Source organism: Zerene cesonia, chromosome 18, assembly GCF_012273895.1.
Source record: "Zerene cesonia ecotype Mississippi chromosome 18, Zerene_cesonia_1.1, whole genome shotgun sequence".
Lineage (NCBI taxonomy): Eukaryota > Metazoa > Arthropoda > Insecta > Lepidoptera > Pieridae > Zerene > Zerene cesonia.
This window is the reverse complement of record NC_052119.1, coordinates 2,182,130-2,201,750: the sequence shown is the minus strand read 5'-3', so window position 1 is coordinate 2,201,750 and position 19,621 is coordinate 2,182,130. Positions and strand designations below refer to the sequence as shown.

Genomic DNA, 19,621 nt, shown 5'->3' with positions numbered 1-19,621 from the left:
TATAATATATTTTCATTTATATGACTAGAGCGCCACCCTTTTTTCTTTATTTGAATTTGGTATGAGTTTTATTATTCTACAAATAACGATTTAAGATTAGAAATTTGTATATTAATAGGTATTATACACAAACTTAAATTGAATAATTAATATTTATATTTTAACTATATGTTAACTGCAGATGTCTAGAATGTGTTAAATGATAAATCTTTTGTGAATTACTACAGACCAATATTTTAGTGTGTAAACAATGAATCGAACTACATGTCTCTTAGTGATAGGAAGCACGAATTATTATATCTAAAAGGCGGTTAGATTTCATATATCTTGGGCCAACGACCACCTGTAGACTCAATGCTTGTAAATGCGAGACACCGTTTACAATTCGTATGTAAATACAAATATAAAATTCCAATGATTCAAACATTCGATATTCCTATAATCATTATCATTCTAGAGTATGAAATCACTGACCTATTGTTATTCAACAATTGTTTACTGAAGACAATACGCACATAAATAACAAAGGGAGTTAAGTTTGTTGTTATTTACTTAAAGATCGATAGAATTAGGTAGGTAGGTAATAGTCAGTAGGTCAGTATAATTTTATTACGTAAATACTGGGTTGAGTCTTAATGCTGATTTTGAGGGTATAACATTTATTAAATTGCTTTTAATAAGCACTGGCTTAATATATTTTATATATCTATAACTAGCCGTTCGCCCCGGCTTCGCCCGTAGTACATTTCCGGGATTAAATATGTAGCTTTCTTTTGGTGAAAGAAACTTCTTTAGGGTGCAAACAAACAAAAAGACATTTCCTCTTTATTATATTAGTATAGATAAAATAATTCCGGAATAATTGGAGTAATTTTATATTTACGTACATGTACATTTTTTCTAAGTAAAGTGATCAAAAGGTCCAGGTACGGCTAAACGACATCCAAATAGTATGACTTTGTACATGATATATTCTAAAAAATAAATATATATAAATAAGTAAATTTGGGAATGAAATACTTTAACTTGAAATACTTTAATTATATACTAATATATTTCGCAAGCACTTTATAATGGTCGTAAAACATTGTTTTGTGGTTTTGACCCATCAATATAATTAACCCAGTAAGTTTTTACTTTAATAAAAAATATATATAAGGTAGGTATCAATAAATATCAAATAGAGTTATTTGACAATCTAAAAATGTTGCAAAATTAGTTAAGAAAGCAAGGTAAGCAATTACTATTCGAATTCCCAGTAACCCACTGGATGTAGAACGAAGGAATGCCAGTTTAAACGACAGACATGTCTACATTTCTTTGTATTTGATTGTCTGTCGCGTTTTTGAGCATGAATTCTTAATACGCGGTAGTGAGGTGTCACAGTTACAAGCGGAGAGATCACTTTAAATACTTTTATTGCATTTTTATTATCATTTTAGACCTTTTCGTTTTAATAATGACCGTTCCATACAGAACTTATCAGTAAGAAAGTATCATTTAAGGTGTATTAATACACAAATCTACATTATTACTAAACTACCATCAACATTAATAGAACATGTACATCACAAAACAAGTCATAAAACGTTATTTATATCGTCTTAGAATATAATTAAGAAAGCAAACTCCATCTAAGAAGATACATTACGACCCTGCAAATTGCACTGCACAATATTTTTAGCGGTAATTGCCGTGATCCGCCATATTTATCTTATAATTAATGATATTGCTGATGAGGCTGAGTAGACAAGAGCTTAACCGTGTACCATCGGGCTGGTTTGTTAGATTAATGATTAGTAACGGGTAATTAATGGTTAATTACTTGTAGGCGCTATAGATCTTATTTCTGCTTTGTAATTGCAAGGACGAGGTCAATTTGAACTGTGAGGCCAAATTGATTTAACGGTATTTAATTTTATTGTTCATAACATATATCACAATCGTGATTTACTTAAAACAAGACTACAACCGTATCGAATTTCGTTATTAGCAACTATACGTACATGTTTTTAATGTAGTTATTATTCTATTTTTGTTTTGATCTTACAAATGATATCATCACTAAAGTGCATCTAAAGCCGCTAGGTAAAAAGTCCTTTTAATCATATATATGATATGAAATTGTGCAAAACAGTTTAACTATATTTTAATAACAACAAGCCTCACAAAAAAACGCAAAAGAAATCCTAAAAATACAAAGTTTACTCACACTATAGCAGAGTGGTGCCGCTGATGGAGGGGAGCGGACAGCGGCGCGGGCGGCAAAGCGGACAACGACGCTGGTTGTGGGGACCCGCACCAACGAGCCTCGCGGACATCCGACGAACCTGATTTGTTATATACCTGATATAAAACTGTGTAAACAGCAACGCCAAATAAAACATATATGTACAATAGTGAAGAATTTCACCATTTACCAATAGAAAATTAGAAAAGCTCCGTTGTAAAAGATATTGTGTCTAAGCTAATAATGCTTATTTAAAACATAATTTTCTATAGCTCTATCAATTCGCTATAAAGCATTTTATTTTGGAACATGGACTGCCCTCATAGGAAGCTCCTGAGCCTGCAGTGGGAACATGAATGGGTTGATGATGAAACATCATAGTATTTTCTTGTGTTTGATTTTACGAGAGTATTTACATACATACATTTAGAAATTAAAAACATTTTTAACGGATTTTAAACGCGATTTATTCATTGTATTATTAATGTATCGAACACTTTACAGCGAGCGTGGTCACAGGGAGTCTCCCCGTGTCTTCCCGCGTTTAAAATTCATTAAAAAGTTTTTTAATTTCTAGATGAAACATCAATTAAAAATAATAATGTAATAAAAGGTTCAAAATATTTCATTTTAAAAATTACAGTATTTAATCTACGATATGTACTGTTACAAGTCTATATAAATGCAACACAAAATATGAAAATGGGCACTTCAAAGTTGTTATTTAAAATTACTTACTACCATATAAAGTCATAAGCGACGGCGGTCGACTGGCCAGCACTGGAGTGGAGCCATAACGCTCTCCGCCCGCAGAGAGGCGCCCGCCTAGCGGCTTGAAGGCTATTGGTCGAATCACCGATTTGCCCTGGAAAAAAATCATGTTACATTACAACAAGTGCATTACACAAATTAGAATGTATATACAAATAAAACATAGACTACGGATGTATATAACACTAGCTGCGCCCCGCGGTTTCACCCGCGTAAATCCGTATCCCGTAGGAATAACAGGATAAAAAGTTGCATATATGTTATTCCAGTTGTTCAGCTGTCTATGTACCAAATTTCATTGCAATCGGTTCAGTAGTTTTTACGTGAAATAGCGACAAACCCACACACGTCCTTACAAACTTTCGCATTTATAATATTAGTAGGATTTTTCAAACCATAAAACAATTGACTTTCACAGCTAAGTAAGTATCCATATAAAATCATGAAAGATTTTTTCCTATTAAAACAATTCACAAAAGCGTCACGGAGCAAAAACACCTAATGCGATGTAAATAGTTAAATCCTATAGCCGCGTCGCGCCTGCCCCTGCGCACCGTGCAACAATTTATCTATTCATCAAGCGTGACCAATTCAGAAACGTACATACATAATGCACGCCTTTAATTATAGACCCTCGTATCGTCTGGATTTCAAAGGATACGTATCGATTGGTGATTTACACATCTTCATTGATCCTCTTACTTCCTGTTTATGACTATTGGGAACAAAGTTTGGATGACAGAAAGGTGATTTTAGCGGGAAAATAATATATCTTTTTAAAAGATATCTTAGTTTGAAGCTGATACTGCTTATATAATAAGGCACTTACGTAATTTTCATAACATGCAACCAAATGGTATTTAAATGTTTTCTCATTTAATCATTATGTTTCAACGCTGCATAATATTAGATTACATTATGGAACAGAGAGTGAAAAAGAAAACCGTTTATTTTAATATCCTATTGCATGGTAATTTCTTAAAGTCGATCAATTATAAGGAAAAGTCTACTGGCGACACGACAGTCGTAAGCTGGACTATTGCAATAATACGATTCTCGAAACTCTACATTTCATGCTGCGCTTAATAGCTATTGAATTATTTAATCTATAGAAATGGATATAAAACTGAATTGATTATAAAGTTCAAGCAGTGAAAGTATTTACTATATTCCAAACAACCGGCTATCTATAGATTACGTAAATATAAAAGTTTTCATATCGTATCCGACACGGTGAATATAGTATAATATAATTTATAATATTTATCTCATTTAGTGCTGCACGGATTTGACATTTCGTAGTACTAGTATTATGTTATCTGTGCTAGTACGCAACTGACGCAATGAAGTATCGTGACAAAGGTTATTTTACGATGAAGATTCGGGATGGAGATTCCCGGTGCAGTCAATGAAAAAATGACTATTTACATGTTAGATAGAAACTATCAAATCCATGTTTTTATAACATTTTCTATTTAATATTTTTTAGTTTGCTGAAATCCCATTATTTTGAACAATAGTTAATCTGTAGACCAGTTATTCTAAGGAAAAAACGATTTTCATGATATCCATACAACTTTATGATTTATAGGTATTTGTTTTTGTATTGAATTGTGTGTAATTTGATATTAGCGTACATCATCAGGTCAAATCATGATCTCATGATGTACACGATAGCCTGATAAGGACATCAAAGGTGTGCGTGACACCTGGGTAATCGTTACCCTCCCCGACCTATTTGACAAAGCAAACTTCATTATCAAGTCTATATATAGATACCAAAAAAGGTAAACGCTAAATAAGATAGGGGAAGGGACTCATCCTTCAAGCCTGCCTGTTACAAATATTTGTAGAAACTTTTTTGTTACGCAATCAATTTTTGATTAGTTTAAACACTATCGAACAAAGCACCCTTTTATCACATCCCAAAATATAAACATTTTCTGGTATACTTTACCGAAAAAATATGACAGCTTGCCAGTCGTGAAAACATAAAGAACACTTCTATCCCTTTAAATTGTTTCATAATGTACATTTACGACAAAATATATTAAAAAAATTCCTTCTTAATGACAGACAAAGAAATAGGTACAATATTTTCACATAAATACCGTAACTTGCGATAAACTCAGCACAAATAGATAAATTTGTCAATACAATCGATATCTATTTGCTTAATCTGCAAGAATTTTATAAACGGTCAACTATAATCGAGATTGAGTCACGTCAAAATATCGACTTGAAATTATGCAAATTGTACTGTTATGCAAATTTTGATCAGTTACTGATCTTGCAATACTTTTCGTCTACTGTTGCAATGAAACGATTAGATATTTAAAACCAAAAAATTATTGAAATCTGAAATTTAATCCATTCTAGAATGTTTCTAAATTTCTATTGGAGTGCAGTGATCTGTTTGTTTAAATTTATTGTTCCATACATCCTAACACCTAGCCATTAATTGTCGCGTTGTAAATGGAAGGAACGTGCAGATTTGTAGGTTATCCGTGACAATGTTTTGCCTACATTTGGTCTAGCTACGTTTGTAAACCATAAACGAAAGCGTTTTTTATTAATGAAATAACCCAAATAATATGCTTAAACTCATAATGAATATTTACAAGGGAAGATTTTTCATAAATCAGATTCTTTTTTATCTACATTTTATAAATATGTTAAACATATATCAATTATTCTGGAGCATATTTGAACTATGCAACCCTTTTTAGTAAATAATAAAAACATATTATGGATATATTAGATCGTTTTTTATGCTTTAAAATAAAACAACTTTTATTAACTTAAAATTTACTATATAATGAAATCACTAACCGTTAGCATAAAATATTGTAATATTATCTACAGTCATGACAGCAATCTATCGTTACAATTATATAATTTACTAACCGTGAAATATAACGGTTCCCAGAATACCTTTGCTTACTATTCACTCCACTCCATATCATTCCTATCAACCATACTGCTATCAGATCGTGTAAGTAGGTACATAGTCGTTTTCAATCAATTTAATTAAATGAACGCTCAGAGTGCAATAAATGTTTATCAGTTGGATGTTTATAATGTATTTGAAATAAACATACTCCATGGATATATATGCGTTTTGTACAAGCGTCCATATCATGTTTGTAATTTATTTAATATATTCATATTCAATAGGTCATTATTTAAGTAGACAGCAGTAAATAGACGTTCAATCAAAGCTGGTGGGTCGCCTGATGGTAAGCGCTACCACCGCCCATGAACATATGGAGAGGTGTGAAGTCGATTGCAGACCTTACACCTTTACAAATGGATTACCGACTTCAAATTGAAAAGATCTGAAGAAAGGATTCACGAGAGGAAAAAAAGAAGGGACTGGGAAGGGTAAGGAAAAGGATGTGGGCCTGGGTATGATTTTTTTATACAACTAATTTCGAGTTAGGCAAGCCGTTTATTTTCTCGTAGAAAACAGAACAACGTAAAAGCGATGATGTTTTTTTTTTACTTCTAAAAGATACATAAAGTTAAGTACAGTACTATCCTTCAGGCTAAAATTGCTTTCCGCAGCGTAGAATTACTTGTAATGAACAGGTATAGAGATTGGTCCGAAGATAACTCATTCCCTATTGAAAGTGTTAGAAGCGATGTAATCATGGCCTGCTAGACTTTAGCACGAGTATGGATATCGACCAGCTTTTCTTTTCATAGCTGTACGGCATACGTATGTGTATTATTATTTGTGTGACTATAGTCTATAGTTATAAGGTGAAAAGGCTATAGAGCCTGTATTTTATATATATTTTAGTCCAATTAAGCCCGATAAGCAGTGAAATTACTATAATAGACAGTTTTGTATTAATTATTATGTTATTATACTTACATATATTAAATTATTGTTATTTCTTGGCAATGAAGTCACCATTATGTGTAAATCTTGATAAGTTATTCTTGAATTTGACATTTCTATGCGAATAGTAACAAAATCTTCATTGTGTATGCATTGATGTTAGGAGGATAACTGTCAATGCCGCCGGCTACGAGAAAATCTCGTGAAAGGCTTTCCTTAGTGACGGGAAAGTCGGGTTATCGACATCGATAAATGACTCGCAAATAAATGGGTTCAAGTTTTTATGGAGCGGATGTCAGCCATGTTGTACGCGAAAGGTAGAATGCACCGTATAATATGTTGAAAATAAACCCATTCGTGGCTATCAAATATATAAATACATATCTTTAATATTTAATTATAAATACAAACTATAAATAAGTATTAAATAAGCATTATCACAAATAAAGAAGACGTTGCTCAAACTAGTATTAAACATTATCATAATAAAGAAGAGGTTGCTCAAACTAATCATAGTATTAGTAGCTAGCTACCTGTAACAAAAAATACCATTAAAAGGAGCTGCTTTATTATTTATTCTTTATGCAAAAGTTGAACTCCACTGTTACTTATTCAGGGTAGACTGCACAAATTGAACGAGTGACTAATTATATTATATCATCGTTAACACATCACTAACACTCCTTAGAATACGGAGTTGTGGTCGACCCACATCAGGCACTCTGGGTGGCTTCCCATGATTTATTACACGTTCATACAGAATCACCGTTGTTGCTATTATATGCTATTAACTCTTACCTGTTTCCTTTGATACGCTACACTTCATCAGCTATAGGAGTTTGACCTTTCTCCCCCTAATCATAATGATTATATGCAAATTGCTTTCCAATGAATAGGGAACGTATTTATTGCTTTATTAGTCTATTTTATAGTCTCACACCGAGTCTATCATTTAATTTTGTATACCAGTTTGTAGCTCACTAATCAAATGAAGCCCAACAACTTCTCATGGAATAGTCTCACAGCTAAATTCAATTAGATTATATTTTGATTACATTACATTGTACATTAGAAGTAGACTTAAACATTGATTTTTCTATAATTGTTCTTGTCATAGGTTCATGAATGTTTCGTGCGTTTCAATATACATGGATATAGTATTTCAAAATCCTTTTATAACATTCTTTCCTAATTATTTTTCTCCACTTTGTAATGTCGCATTTCACAAACGTTTTCAGTCTATTTACAAAGGGCGTAAAATATATTCTGTCACCATTCAATTGCCCGAGGTGTTGGCTTCAGAATATGTCTCTTATTCCATTTATAGCAAGGATTTATACGCTGAAGAAAGTTAACGTTATCATATTACTTGTAGAGAAACCAACTGCATAGTTGTGTTTAATGTTATTATGGATTGAGGACGTTTGATTTCTCTCCGAAATAAAATCAATATGTAAAGTATGGCTACCTATCTCGTCAAGTGTCAGGTAATAATTTTTCATTTGATTCACATACATTTAAAGTGGATCATCCCGTTTAATATGTGTTAGCGAGAGGAATCTTAGATTGAAGCATAATAGTTACTTTATAGTTTTTACAATATCTAGAACTAGAATATATATTATATTGTAATGAGATACACAGCAATTTCCTTAACTTCCATAATTTGAACTCATTATGCTGTATTTTAAGAGAGTTAAGAGGAAACCCTCGCATGTTAAAGACAATAGCGAAAATGTGAACCATTTTCGTAGAGGCCTCAGGGTGCTCCCACGCACAGTAGTTACAACCACGTGCGTTTTGCGTAATAATATCCTTTTCTAACACACTGGAAGAGAGAGAGACAAGAGAATCACAGTTTATGAAGCATTTTGAAATAGCCGCAAGCCATATCCCAGGCTTTTACGCATGCTCAAAATTGGTATTTGGCCGCGGAATTGGTGATTCATTAGTAATTATTCCGCCATTGCATGCCACATGTGGACCGAGTTACCAAGATGATCTGCATTCCATACATGACCGAAATTTCCAATTTATCACGCGAGCCTGAACTTAATTCGAAATTATAAGCTATATAAATTATGATAATTCATGAGTGCCGTCTAGAGCTGACATGCCGTTTCAATAACAAGAATCAAAATTAGAAGCAACTATTTAACTGCATGTTTGCTGAAGATTTAATTGCTTGCAGAATTTACCCACATTTCTAATTCTCTATATTAATGCAATTCGTTATTCGTTTGTATCAATGTCCGGGTCATAAAAGAGAATACAGTATCCAATATAGGATCGTATATTAGATGATTACGATCTCAACAGGACGTTTTACAAGGCCATACAAACCTGCAAGACGGATAACCCTTGTTAGGACAACTTATGGGCCATGCATATGGATATTGAACTTTCCGCCTTTGATCAATGTCGCATTTGTTTTTTAATATGGGGATTAATTAATATACGTCACGAGAATTGAGGGTAATGCCTTTTAGAGGACCAGCTTTTACAGGGCCAGATCTAGATGCCTCTTAAAGAATAAGTTACTCGACTTTATTAATAATTAGAAACATGCAGGTTATATTTTATAAACATCAAATCAACGATTTATTTGCATATAAAGGAAGGCTGATTTTCGTATTTTTTTTTATATCTTGAGGGTGTTAATTAAAATCACAATTCCTTTCATAACTTTGAGTTACTCTACAACATGATTAGATTGCGTTTGAGTTGCATTTAATTAATTTCAATGGTCAAAAGTTTAGATGAGAATAAAGAGATGATGCCATGGGTCTATCATTGATGCTAATTTCCATCGTATGGGCGTAATTTATATGGTCCATTCGACCTCGTATAAACCGGTCTTTTCACTCTAGGTTAGGGTCAGAATCGCACGTGTTAGGCAGATGTATATATAGAATCTACGACCCATCTGCTCGGCACGCTCTTAATGATGCCCTTTGCAGTTTGTTCCGCCTTATTTATTCAGCTTTAGAATGGGGTGCTCGTATTTCATTCAATTTCAAATAGCCTTATTTGTAAAGACACTTGAATAAAATTATCTGTAAATTTTATTTGATACGCGATCCAAACTGTGAGTAATTATTTACGAGGGGAAGATTGAATGTTTTAAATCTGAAGATTTTCGAACAATTAAAAGTTTTTGGTAACGAAGAGGATAGTGTGAGATATTTCTTTGTTTTTAAGACAGAACATTGTTTGTTTGCTCATATTAAATAACTATATATATACACGTGTGTAACAATACATACTGCTACATACTGCTAAACAAATTTTGCAAATTAATAAAACGTACCTAGACCAACTGGATCGTAGATTAAGACGTGAGACGTCAACCAACCAGTCGTTGAAATGACACCCATTATACAAGCAAATATGATAACGATCACCGAACGAATAAATTACAGATATATAATAAGTAAAAAAATATAAGTTCTTCGACACTTATTTGCAATACTGCGCGTGCTCTAACAAACATAATTCTATTAATATAATTACATCCAGCATAAGTTCAATATCAAAAAATATTCAACATTGATAAAAAATTTGATAGCATTTCGATCTGTATCATAACTTTATAACCCACAGTTAAATCAACATGTAACCATCAATTTAAATTGATATAAGCATCCCGCATTGATTCATAAAATGAACGTTTACGTCGCGATAACATATCATTAAATATTATCGAGATGTAAGGTCCGTTCACAAAAACAAAAAACAAGAATAAGATCCCAAATTTGTGTGTCAAATTCACTTTCAACCGGTTTGCATGGTGTGCTTATTTATAAACGATAATAACAATCAGTGGATAGATGTACGGAACAGGTCGCGGTATCAACTTTTATTGGACGGAGAAAGTTGCCGAATTGCTGATATAACTTTACTGACATGAATGTCAAGGAAAGTAAACAGACGGTGAGGTTTACGCCCATTACATACTGAAAAATTATTCCAATTTATAGTAAACTACTGAAAATATAATATTTATAACAATCCAGAGTGACCTAAGTCTGTTAATAATTGCGTATTGTTCACAATAATATACTTAACGCGTTTTAAATAATAAGAAAACATAATTCCCACATTAGAAACGTAAAAGACACTATTTAATCATCGCCTCTTATCGTCCTTCATTAGATTAGCCTATTGTATTCTCATAATAGAATACCATCACAATATGTAGGCAGTTTCAATCATCATTTATCTAAAGAATATTGTGCATTTCATACGGTCAACATTACCATTAAGTGTTATTGTTGTGAATATACATCATATTATCTATAATAGAAACCTTGACACAGATATGTTTAAAACATCGTGACGAGATTGCAAGTAATACGATTAAAACTGCTCACGACGAAAACCACTATTTGGGTGATCCATCTCATTAAAGATTATACTATTACGTCTGTTGAAATGGTAATTACGGACGCATAAAGTTGTATTGCAATCTTTTTTTTAATATAATGTGTGTAATCTATGGCAGTATCAATTATAGAACCCATAGGAGTGTATATCAATGTTATATTTAGGCTATTATGAATTCAAAACAAAACTCTACATATTCAATGTTTAGTTTTATTGTTACTTGGCATTTGATAACAAATTGCTTGCAATTTATTGCACTCAAATATCAGGTCAATTTTAGAGAGAAGATGCTTAATGTTGATGATGATGAATGATATATTTAAGGTTCCGTACCCGAAGGGTAAAACGGTACCCTATTAATTAACTCTCACTGTCCGTATGTCTGACCATCGATCTGTCACCAGGCCGTATCTTATGAACCGTGATCACAGAGTAGTAAATAGTTTCTACAAGTGGGACAGTTGAAATTTCCACTTTTGACGTAGCTATGTCTATTGCTGCAATAACAACAGAAAATAAAAAACGGAGGTTCAACGACAGTTAGCACGGTTGTACATTGGATGGGACAATGTTTTTTTTGCAGTTATTCTTTTAATTATTATTACGGAACCCTTAGTTTAGTGTCCGAGTCCGATTCGCGATTGACCGATTTTATTCAACATTGATTCATAACGATTTTAATATTTTAATAGACAAAAAAGATTAAATGTCATGCAATCCGTGTAATAAAGTTAATTAAAATTAGCAGCGACCTTTATAGTTTGAGGAAGTTTTTAAAATACAAAGCGTTGTTTTCTAATACAAATTATATGCTGATTTCTGATAACAATAAAATTAAAATGCAATGTGTATAATTAAAAAATGTATGCAAATTAATGTGCTAACTAGTGATATTAACGGGATAACTTTGAGTAGAGTCTACTTCGTTACGAATTGGGCCAAACAAGCTATTCTTTTTTCTTCCTATCCTTTTCAATTTACAGTTTATTTTAAATGGTTGATTATAAACAAACTAATCTGCTAGTAATCGAAAAGTAATGACTTAAAAGAAATTTTTACAGACATTATTACCTCTAAGAATATTGTTAAACTTATTCAAAACTTAAGAATCCGCACGAGTAAACCTTTAAAATTAAAACTCACCCATACTGTTTGTTACAAAAATATATGCAAAGCTTGGGCTACATACATTGCCTATCAGCTTCCTAAACAATCTGCTTTGTCTACTAAGTTTGTGCTAAACGATTTACACAACCCATCTCGTTTCTATTGTTAAAACATCGTGGGTGTACATTGTATGGCTATGAATGTTTATTGCTATTCTATTCCTATGATCACGATGATGAATCTCTTTATGATAGCTGGTGGGCGAAAACCTTCGAATTTGTTTTCGCTAATTTGTTAAGCTGTAGATGCTTATCAGTTCTTATGTTTATCACAAAGTTGTATAAATTATTGGGTTATAAAATTGTAAGGACATTAAATATTTATTTTAAAACCGCTATAAAGTAGGCAGAATAAAAAATAATATATTTGTGTAACGTATTTTTAAATGATTTAGGATTAACTAATAAATTATTAATGGCTTGAGTCTTTTTCTATGTTTACATGACATTGATATGGAAACAAACTTTGATTTACGCCTTTTATATTAGATTTACGACTGGATTTTGACTCATATTATATAGCCATTTCACATCCACTATGCTGTATAACTATGCTCGTAAAAATATATAAAACTATGTTACTTTTATCCTCAGATATATAGCTAATATTATTAATTTGAATCTAATTTTACACTGAAATAAAGGCTAATAAATAGAAATGAGAACACAGTACATAATTAACTTTTTCTTGTGAAAGTAAGTAAGGTAATATTGTTTTCTAAAATTTTTGATCGTGGTTTTTGTTCTTGCATGTTGTTAATTATATTGTAAATGTATATTTTCATTATAATGTCCTGATTGGATTCTGACAATAATTATTTACCGTCTACAAAATTTTAATAAACCTATACGAGAAAGTGAGTGTGAGAACGAAATATATTAAATAGGTAATTAACAAGATTTGTTATAAGGAGCATAAAAGAAATCTAAATATCAAAAGCCATTAATATAGTTTGATTGAATAATTTCAATATTCACCACTTAATTAACTTTCATTGTTACGTAAAATGTAATTTAAAACGTTCTATCACGATTTCATTAATAATTTAATAGTTAAATGGATATATCTTATTAATTGATGTTTTATATACGTAAACTATTAAGTAAGCAGCGATAGAAAAAGGAAACGACAGGCGCTTCTGGATATTGGATGTTTTTTCATTTATTATTCTTCTACAGGCTACTACAGCTTCGACTTACTTTTAATTGGCAAATACATACACAAATTGGTCACTAAATGTCATACATATAATCAGAATATAGACATGTCAGCACATTCTTAATCTGGGAGGCGTAGGCGATCCAATCTTAGTACAGACGTCACTCCGAGATAACCGACGAGCGTGAATAATTCGTAACCTTACATTACCTATGAATATATTTATTGCATTGCTGCCTCGATCGCCATCTTGAATTTAATCTTCATCTCGTGCTGATTGCAAGTAAGAAACTAGACACAGTTAAATATTCGTTGAACACGCGTCCAGGTAGACGCAGTTAGACAACAAGAAATGCGGAAAACTTATAAGTCACCGTAACATTTAAAACAGATACGTTGATTTAACAAGCAAGATAATTGAGACAAAGAAATCGTTAACAAAAATGTTATAAAATGAATACGGAATAAGTCAATAAAATTAATGAACAACGTGAACTGTGACAAAGCTGTAAATTAACATAGACACTAGCGCTAAAGTACAAAATGTGCAACAGGTTGCGAGCGGTGGCCAATATCGATATGTAAATGTGCTCGGCCGGTGGTCCACGATGCCATACATTGTCTTATTTTGATCTCTACTTGGCGAAGCTAACATGAATGTTAACAACTATGTTCCACACAATACCCTCAAGCTTTAATGTGATTAATTGATATTTATAACACTATTTTAGACACGTTAATGAGTCTCACGTTTTATACTAGCTGCTTGAATAAGTGTATTATATTGTACATAATATATTAAACTTAAAGTAACATACTTTCGAAATATTTAATAGTAACTAATTTTATAAGCAGCTAATTTAAGCACACAAATGCAATATATAAGATAATTAATCGGTCTTCAATATACTCGAGTCTTAAGCACAGCAACAAAATTTTATTATAATTGCCGTTGAATGCAATAAATCAATACCTCTGCAAATATAACGTTTACAGTTTCAATAATTAACACCTTTCTCTTGTTTTGTTCACGTGTATAGATAAGGTAAAAGACTTGTTTAAGGTCCATACAGGTGGACTGAAAGCTGACCGTATGACCCACAAAAGACTGAAAGCACATCGGTGTGTCCACAGAGATAAACCTTACTGGCTATGTTTTATTAATCGACCCCATTGTCTGCCTCAACATGGCCATACAGAGCCGCTCACTTGACTATTCATGAAAAGATAGCTCAAGATGGTTTTCTCCGAACGATCTTAAATAAAATGTTTTCTTTAACAATTGTAATGAAATCAAGTGTAGCATTATATGCGAATTGAGTATTGCCGTCGACTTTCTAAGCTGGCGCTTGTCTCGTATTTAAATTGTTTTGTAACAGGTTGTAATAAATTAGATATCGCTTTGAAGAGGGAGCGGTCATTATCATAGTATCTTGTATTACAATTTCGAGAAGTCGAACAACAATATTGACCCAATTTAACACCTTACCTTTAAATATGTATAATGTATATTTTTGTCCTGAATTCTACCAGATACCCATTTTGATAAGGGCTTTTAATTTAGCATAAAGATTAATTTTTAAATTAAACTTTTTTGATTTCATTTGTAAATTGTGTATGGTTACTTCACTGTTCTCACATGCCAGTTTTTTAAATTAGATTCAAATCTAATGGAATATTAAAATGTGACAATCAGGGTAATCCTAGCTTCCAAGTTGTCGCGTATTATTTTTTTTCAATAGCGATTAGTTGTAGACAAAAAGCTTAGAGACAGTTCCGGTTGAACGACCGATCTGAGAACGGATCGGCACTTCGTGACCATGGCGATGTCAATGAATGAGATAAGAATTTGAAGTGAATTGATGAAATTGCAGTTCTGTGCTTTGTACGAACACAGAATTAGCATGAATTCGTTCGCCTCTTATTTTTCTTTGAGAATAGTTTTCTAAAAACTTTTATGGTCTATAAAGTAGTAGAACTGGAATATTGAGTTTGTCGTGATTTGAAATTTTGCCTGCCTCACTCACGAGTCTTAAAAAGTAAAAATGCATAACTTCGCGTGAGGATTTTTCTTTATAAAAGTTGTGGAACATGTTGTGTCAATGTTCAAAATTGTTAAGTGAAAGATCATCAACTGATTAATAATTAATGTTGCTTCTAGCTGAAGCCTAAATTGATAATAATGTATATTTCACTGATGGTTCACCTCACCAAACAATTTCTTATCCTTTAATATCATACATTTCCCTGATGATGATTTGATGTCTACCATCAAGTAACACGTCGGCTCGTTAGTTCTTCTCACACAAACAAGACCAGTTTTATCAGTTAATACCCCACTCTATTAGTTTATAAGTCGTATCAGAGTTTCTTATAATCTATCGTATAAATTACTTGCCGTCGCTAATTCGTCGATACGCAACTTACAAAGTGGTTGCGACAGTTTTAAGCAGCTTTATTTCTATGCTTATCTATGGCGCCCAATATCTTATCATAGTATTATTTCTATAGCGATTTTGTTGCGAGCAATTATCGGGCAATACAGCCGTTGCGTGACTGATCTCAGATCCGCTATTAGTTGTTACCCTTGGTCTATATCCATACAGCCAAGATTTGCAAAGGTCAATTGGAAAGTCCGAAATAAGCTGTAATACAATGTGTGTTTAGTTTCATGACTTAAATCAATAAGGATAACAAATTCTCTCAGGAATTCCTATTTTTATTATAGATAATTAATAAAGCAAAAACGTTACAAATACAAGAATTAGAAAAAGGGCCTTATACCACTAACAATGTTTATTATAATCCGACAATACAAATGCAATGGAACGTGACATTATCGGAGATTACAACAGCAATAACTGTGCTAAATACCTTGAACAAAGGCGTGATGTAACAAGAAGGTCAAGTTCGATGTCTTAAAATCGATTCGTTTCGTCATTAGCTGTGGATATTTCCTACGAACTTAGTCTGACACGCAGCTTATGCTTCTACAAAATACTATTTTATTTATTACATAAAAAATGGTGTTAAGTCTTTTGCTTTGCGTTACCCTACTAACTATAACATAAACTAGATACTTTTATACTAAAATCTTTCTTATAAACCTTGTGGATGAGTTCTTTAATATAAACCAAAAAAGAAGCAAATATGTTAAACTAGGTATTTTTAAAAACCTTTAACATAAACTTTGATAATGTTCGATTCTAGGTAGACATATGGTAGCGAGGCTAAAAAAATTGCCTTAACTTTTTTTTAGTACATATGTAATTTTTAATACATATTTAATACATTTTAATACATGTCTCTAAATTGCAATAGAAGTATTATGTCTGCGTTTTATGAATGAGCTATTTGCTTGTGAACCGGAAGAGAGATGGTTACAAGAATCCGTCTCATTAACAGAAGGCGAGGTCAATCGGTTTCGGAGTGCCGATAAAATTTCCCGCCGATCGAGTTCTGCGTTCATTATTAGGTAGACTGTGGATGTGTGAGGATATAATCCGTATTTTTAAAAATAATCAAACGAGAAATTTATATATTTCCGTTTTTGTATGGAGCTATTACATTTGCATTGTAGGCAGGAAATTAAATCTTGCTTTTAAGTTTTTTTTAAAGGGATACGGAATTATTGGACGCTATTAACATAAAAATAACATCTTTTTCTTTATTATAGCAATTACATTTTGAACAAATTCTACATAAATGGATTACAAACACGGTATAATTTTCCCTATCATTCGCACGAATCTTTTTCTTTTGTAACATCAGTCATGCGTCAAGAAAAGTATACTCCCACGCTCGTTGTATAAAATCTGATAGTGTAACAAAAACTAAAGTAAATATATTTTTTAAACATAATGTTGTAGAATATACTGTAAGAATTGATCTTTTAAGAATTCATCTTCATGATGTAAAACTAGTGGCCAGATTTTGATAAAATATTGCATGTAATATTGTTAAACTCTGAGGTCAAATTTTATCGGAAAAAAAAAGTTTATTTCGAAAATAAATGGCCGAAAATCCACGTAGTACATAATTTTGTAGCCCACGTGAAAAAGCCTCGGGCGGATTTAATAAAATCCTATGAGGAGTGTATGAAAAATCACTCTATTTTTTAAGTAATCTAGTCCAATATGTGTCGCTCAGAATTAGGATTTTTTTGACGTTAAGTATTCAAATAGCCGCGTAAATAAAAATAACGATCGATTTTGTTGTACGTAAAAAAACAAGATGGTCATTTACGTCAAATGCTAATTCGGACATGATTTCTAAATTCGCTTTAAACTATACGACAAATTCCTATCTGCCCACTCAATATAGCTTCATTGTGGGTAGCCAATGCAAAACGAAGGCTGTTTTTTTTCGCGATGACTCAACTGCCGCGATTTGCTCTAATTGTAAGGCGTTGGATCTGTTATTTTTTTGCAAATATTTTTTGCTTTTTTTTTAAATTTCCTTTAATTACGTTGCTGTTTAGTTTGTGGTTCATCAATAGGATGGCTACATTAAATATTCAAATTAACGATCGATTATAATATCCCTACTGATTTCGACAATATATAGTATCTCTAAGCTTCTGAAATATTTTGAAATGATATATTTTCGTTGGTCCGCGCTGTATTTAGTATTTTTGGGTGCATAACAACATGTTCATATAAGAAATTTACAAAAATGACTAATTATATAGTAGCGTTATCTAAATTCTAGTGTGTGCAAAATTTGTGCAGCGTGAGATAGTAGAAAATCTTACGGAAGACATTCCTAAAAACGTGCGCTATTAACTACGTGATATATTTTGGGTAATTATGCACTTCATAAAAATATACTATTATTTTACAAACGTGGTTAGTTTAGCCTTGCGAAACCGGACGATACAAAAATGTACTTTTAAAATTAAAAACATAGTCTTGAAAGTCTCAACTGACGTAATTATTTTAAATGTAAAATTTAACAATGTTTAATTTATTCCACATAATAACAAAAGTTCGTGATACATATTTTGATACTTATACATATATAATATGCGTAATGAAAAAAATGTGCTTTATGCACAATAACGAATTTTAAAAATATACCCACTTGACAAAGAAAATAATAAATAATTTAAATAGATTATTAGTATCACAGATGAGATTTCACTAACCTGAAATCATAAATTCTATAATATAGTGATCATCGTAAACCGGCCGGAATGCATCGCCGATTGCGGTCACTGTGTTATACGAATTAGTTTTATAATCATGCTAATAATGTGTATACGATTATTTATATGATAATGTGAAATAGAAACTTGTTATGGTGTGGGTAACGGTCTTTGTACGTTTGTGCTGAAGGATAGATTAGATGGGTATTTAAATTGAGTATATATTGTCATGTTACAATAGCCGCTTGTCCCGGTTCAGTTTGGGTTGACCCGGGATCAAAAAAATGACCGTGACTTTCTAACAGTAAAGGAATTTTTAAAACTGATTTAGTAGATCCATGGATTGCCCCTTACAACGTTACAAACTCATAAATTCACAAACTTTACACTCTTTAAAACATTAGTATACCAAATTCAAGGCTAGGTCAATTTTCTTTTGAGTAGTAAAAGAAACAAACTTCTAAAGCTGTTATTTTAAGGGATATGTTTTTGTTTACACGTTTGCCTTGTCGTTTGCGCAAATGGCAAAGCAATCCTAGTTTTGAGGTATCATCTATGAAAATATACTATACTAAAGTTTACTTAATAAAGTAATCTAACAGTTTTATGTCCAAATTTTTACGCCTGAATTCGATCTTAAATCTAAAGCCCTCTTTAATTTTATAAATACGTCACTGTCTGCGAGAAAACAAGATTTAAAAATAGGGATGGAAAAAATAGGAATGCCCTCTATATCAATCTTACAAGGACTAACGCGGACTTATTTAATAACGCCTTTTCAAAAGCAGAATATCGTGCCTAAGGATTATTTAATAAATGTTTAATAAAATCAAACTCCAGTCGACTTCCGCTAATAAACATTATTTTTATACAGAGTTGACATAATATATAGGTACGTTAACCGATCATGAATATA

General features: G+C 32.0%; 1 protein-coding gene across 3 annotated transcripts in view; it reads right to left on the bottom strand.

Moving 5' to 3' along the window:
* Positions 1–19,621, bottom strand: part of LOC119833955 (leucine zipper putative tumor suppressor 2 homolog) — a 67,913-nt gene that overhangs the window by 13,398 nt on the left and 34,894 nt on the right. For 2 of the 3 annotated variants that reach the window (XM_038358201.1, XM_038358203.1), the window contains 2 exons: positions 2,969–3,095; positions 2,213–2,330 (listed from right to left, as the gene is read on the bottom strand). In XM_038358201.1, coding sequence (XP_038214129.1) covers positions 2,213–2,330; positions 2,969–3,095 — 245 coding nt within the window. The remainder of the gene's footprint in view (positions 1–2,212; positions 2,331–2,968; positions 3,096–19,621) is intronic. The other variant, XM_038358202.1, reaches the window with a different exon arrangement.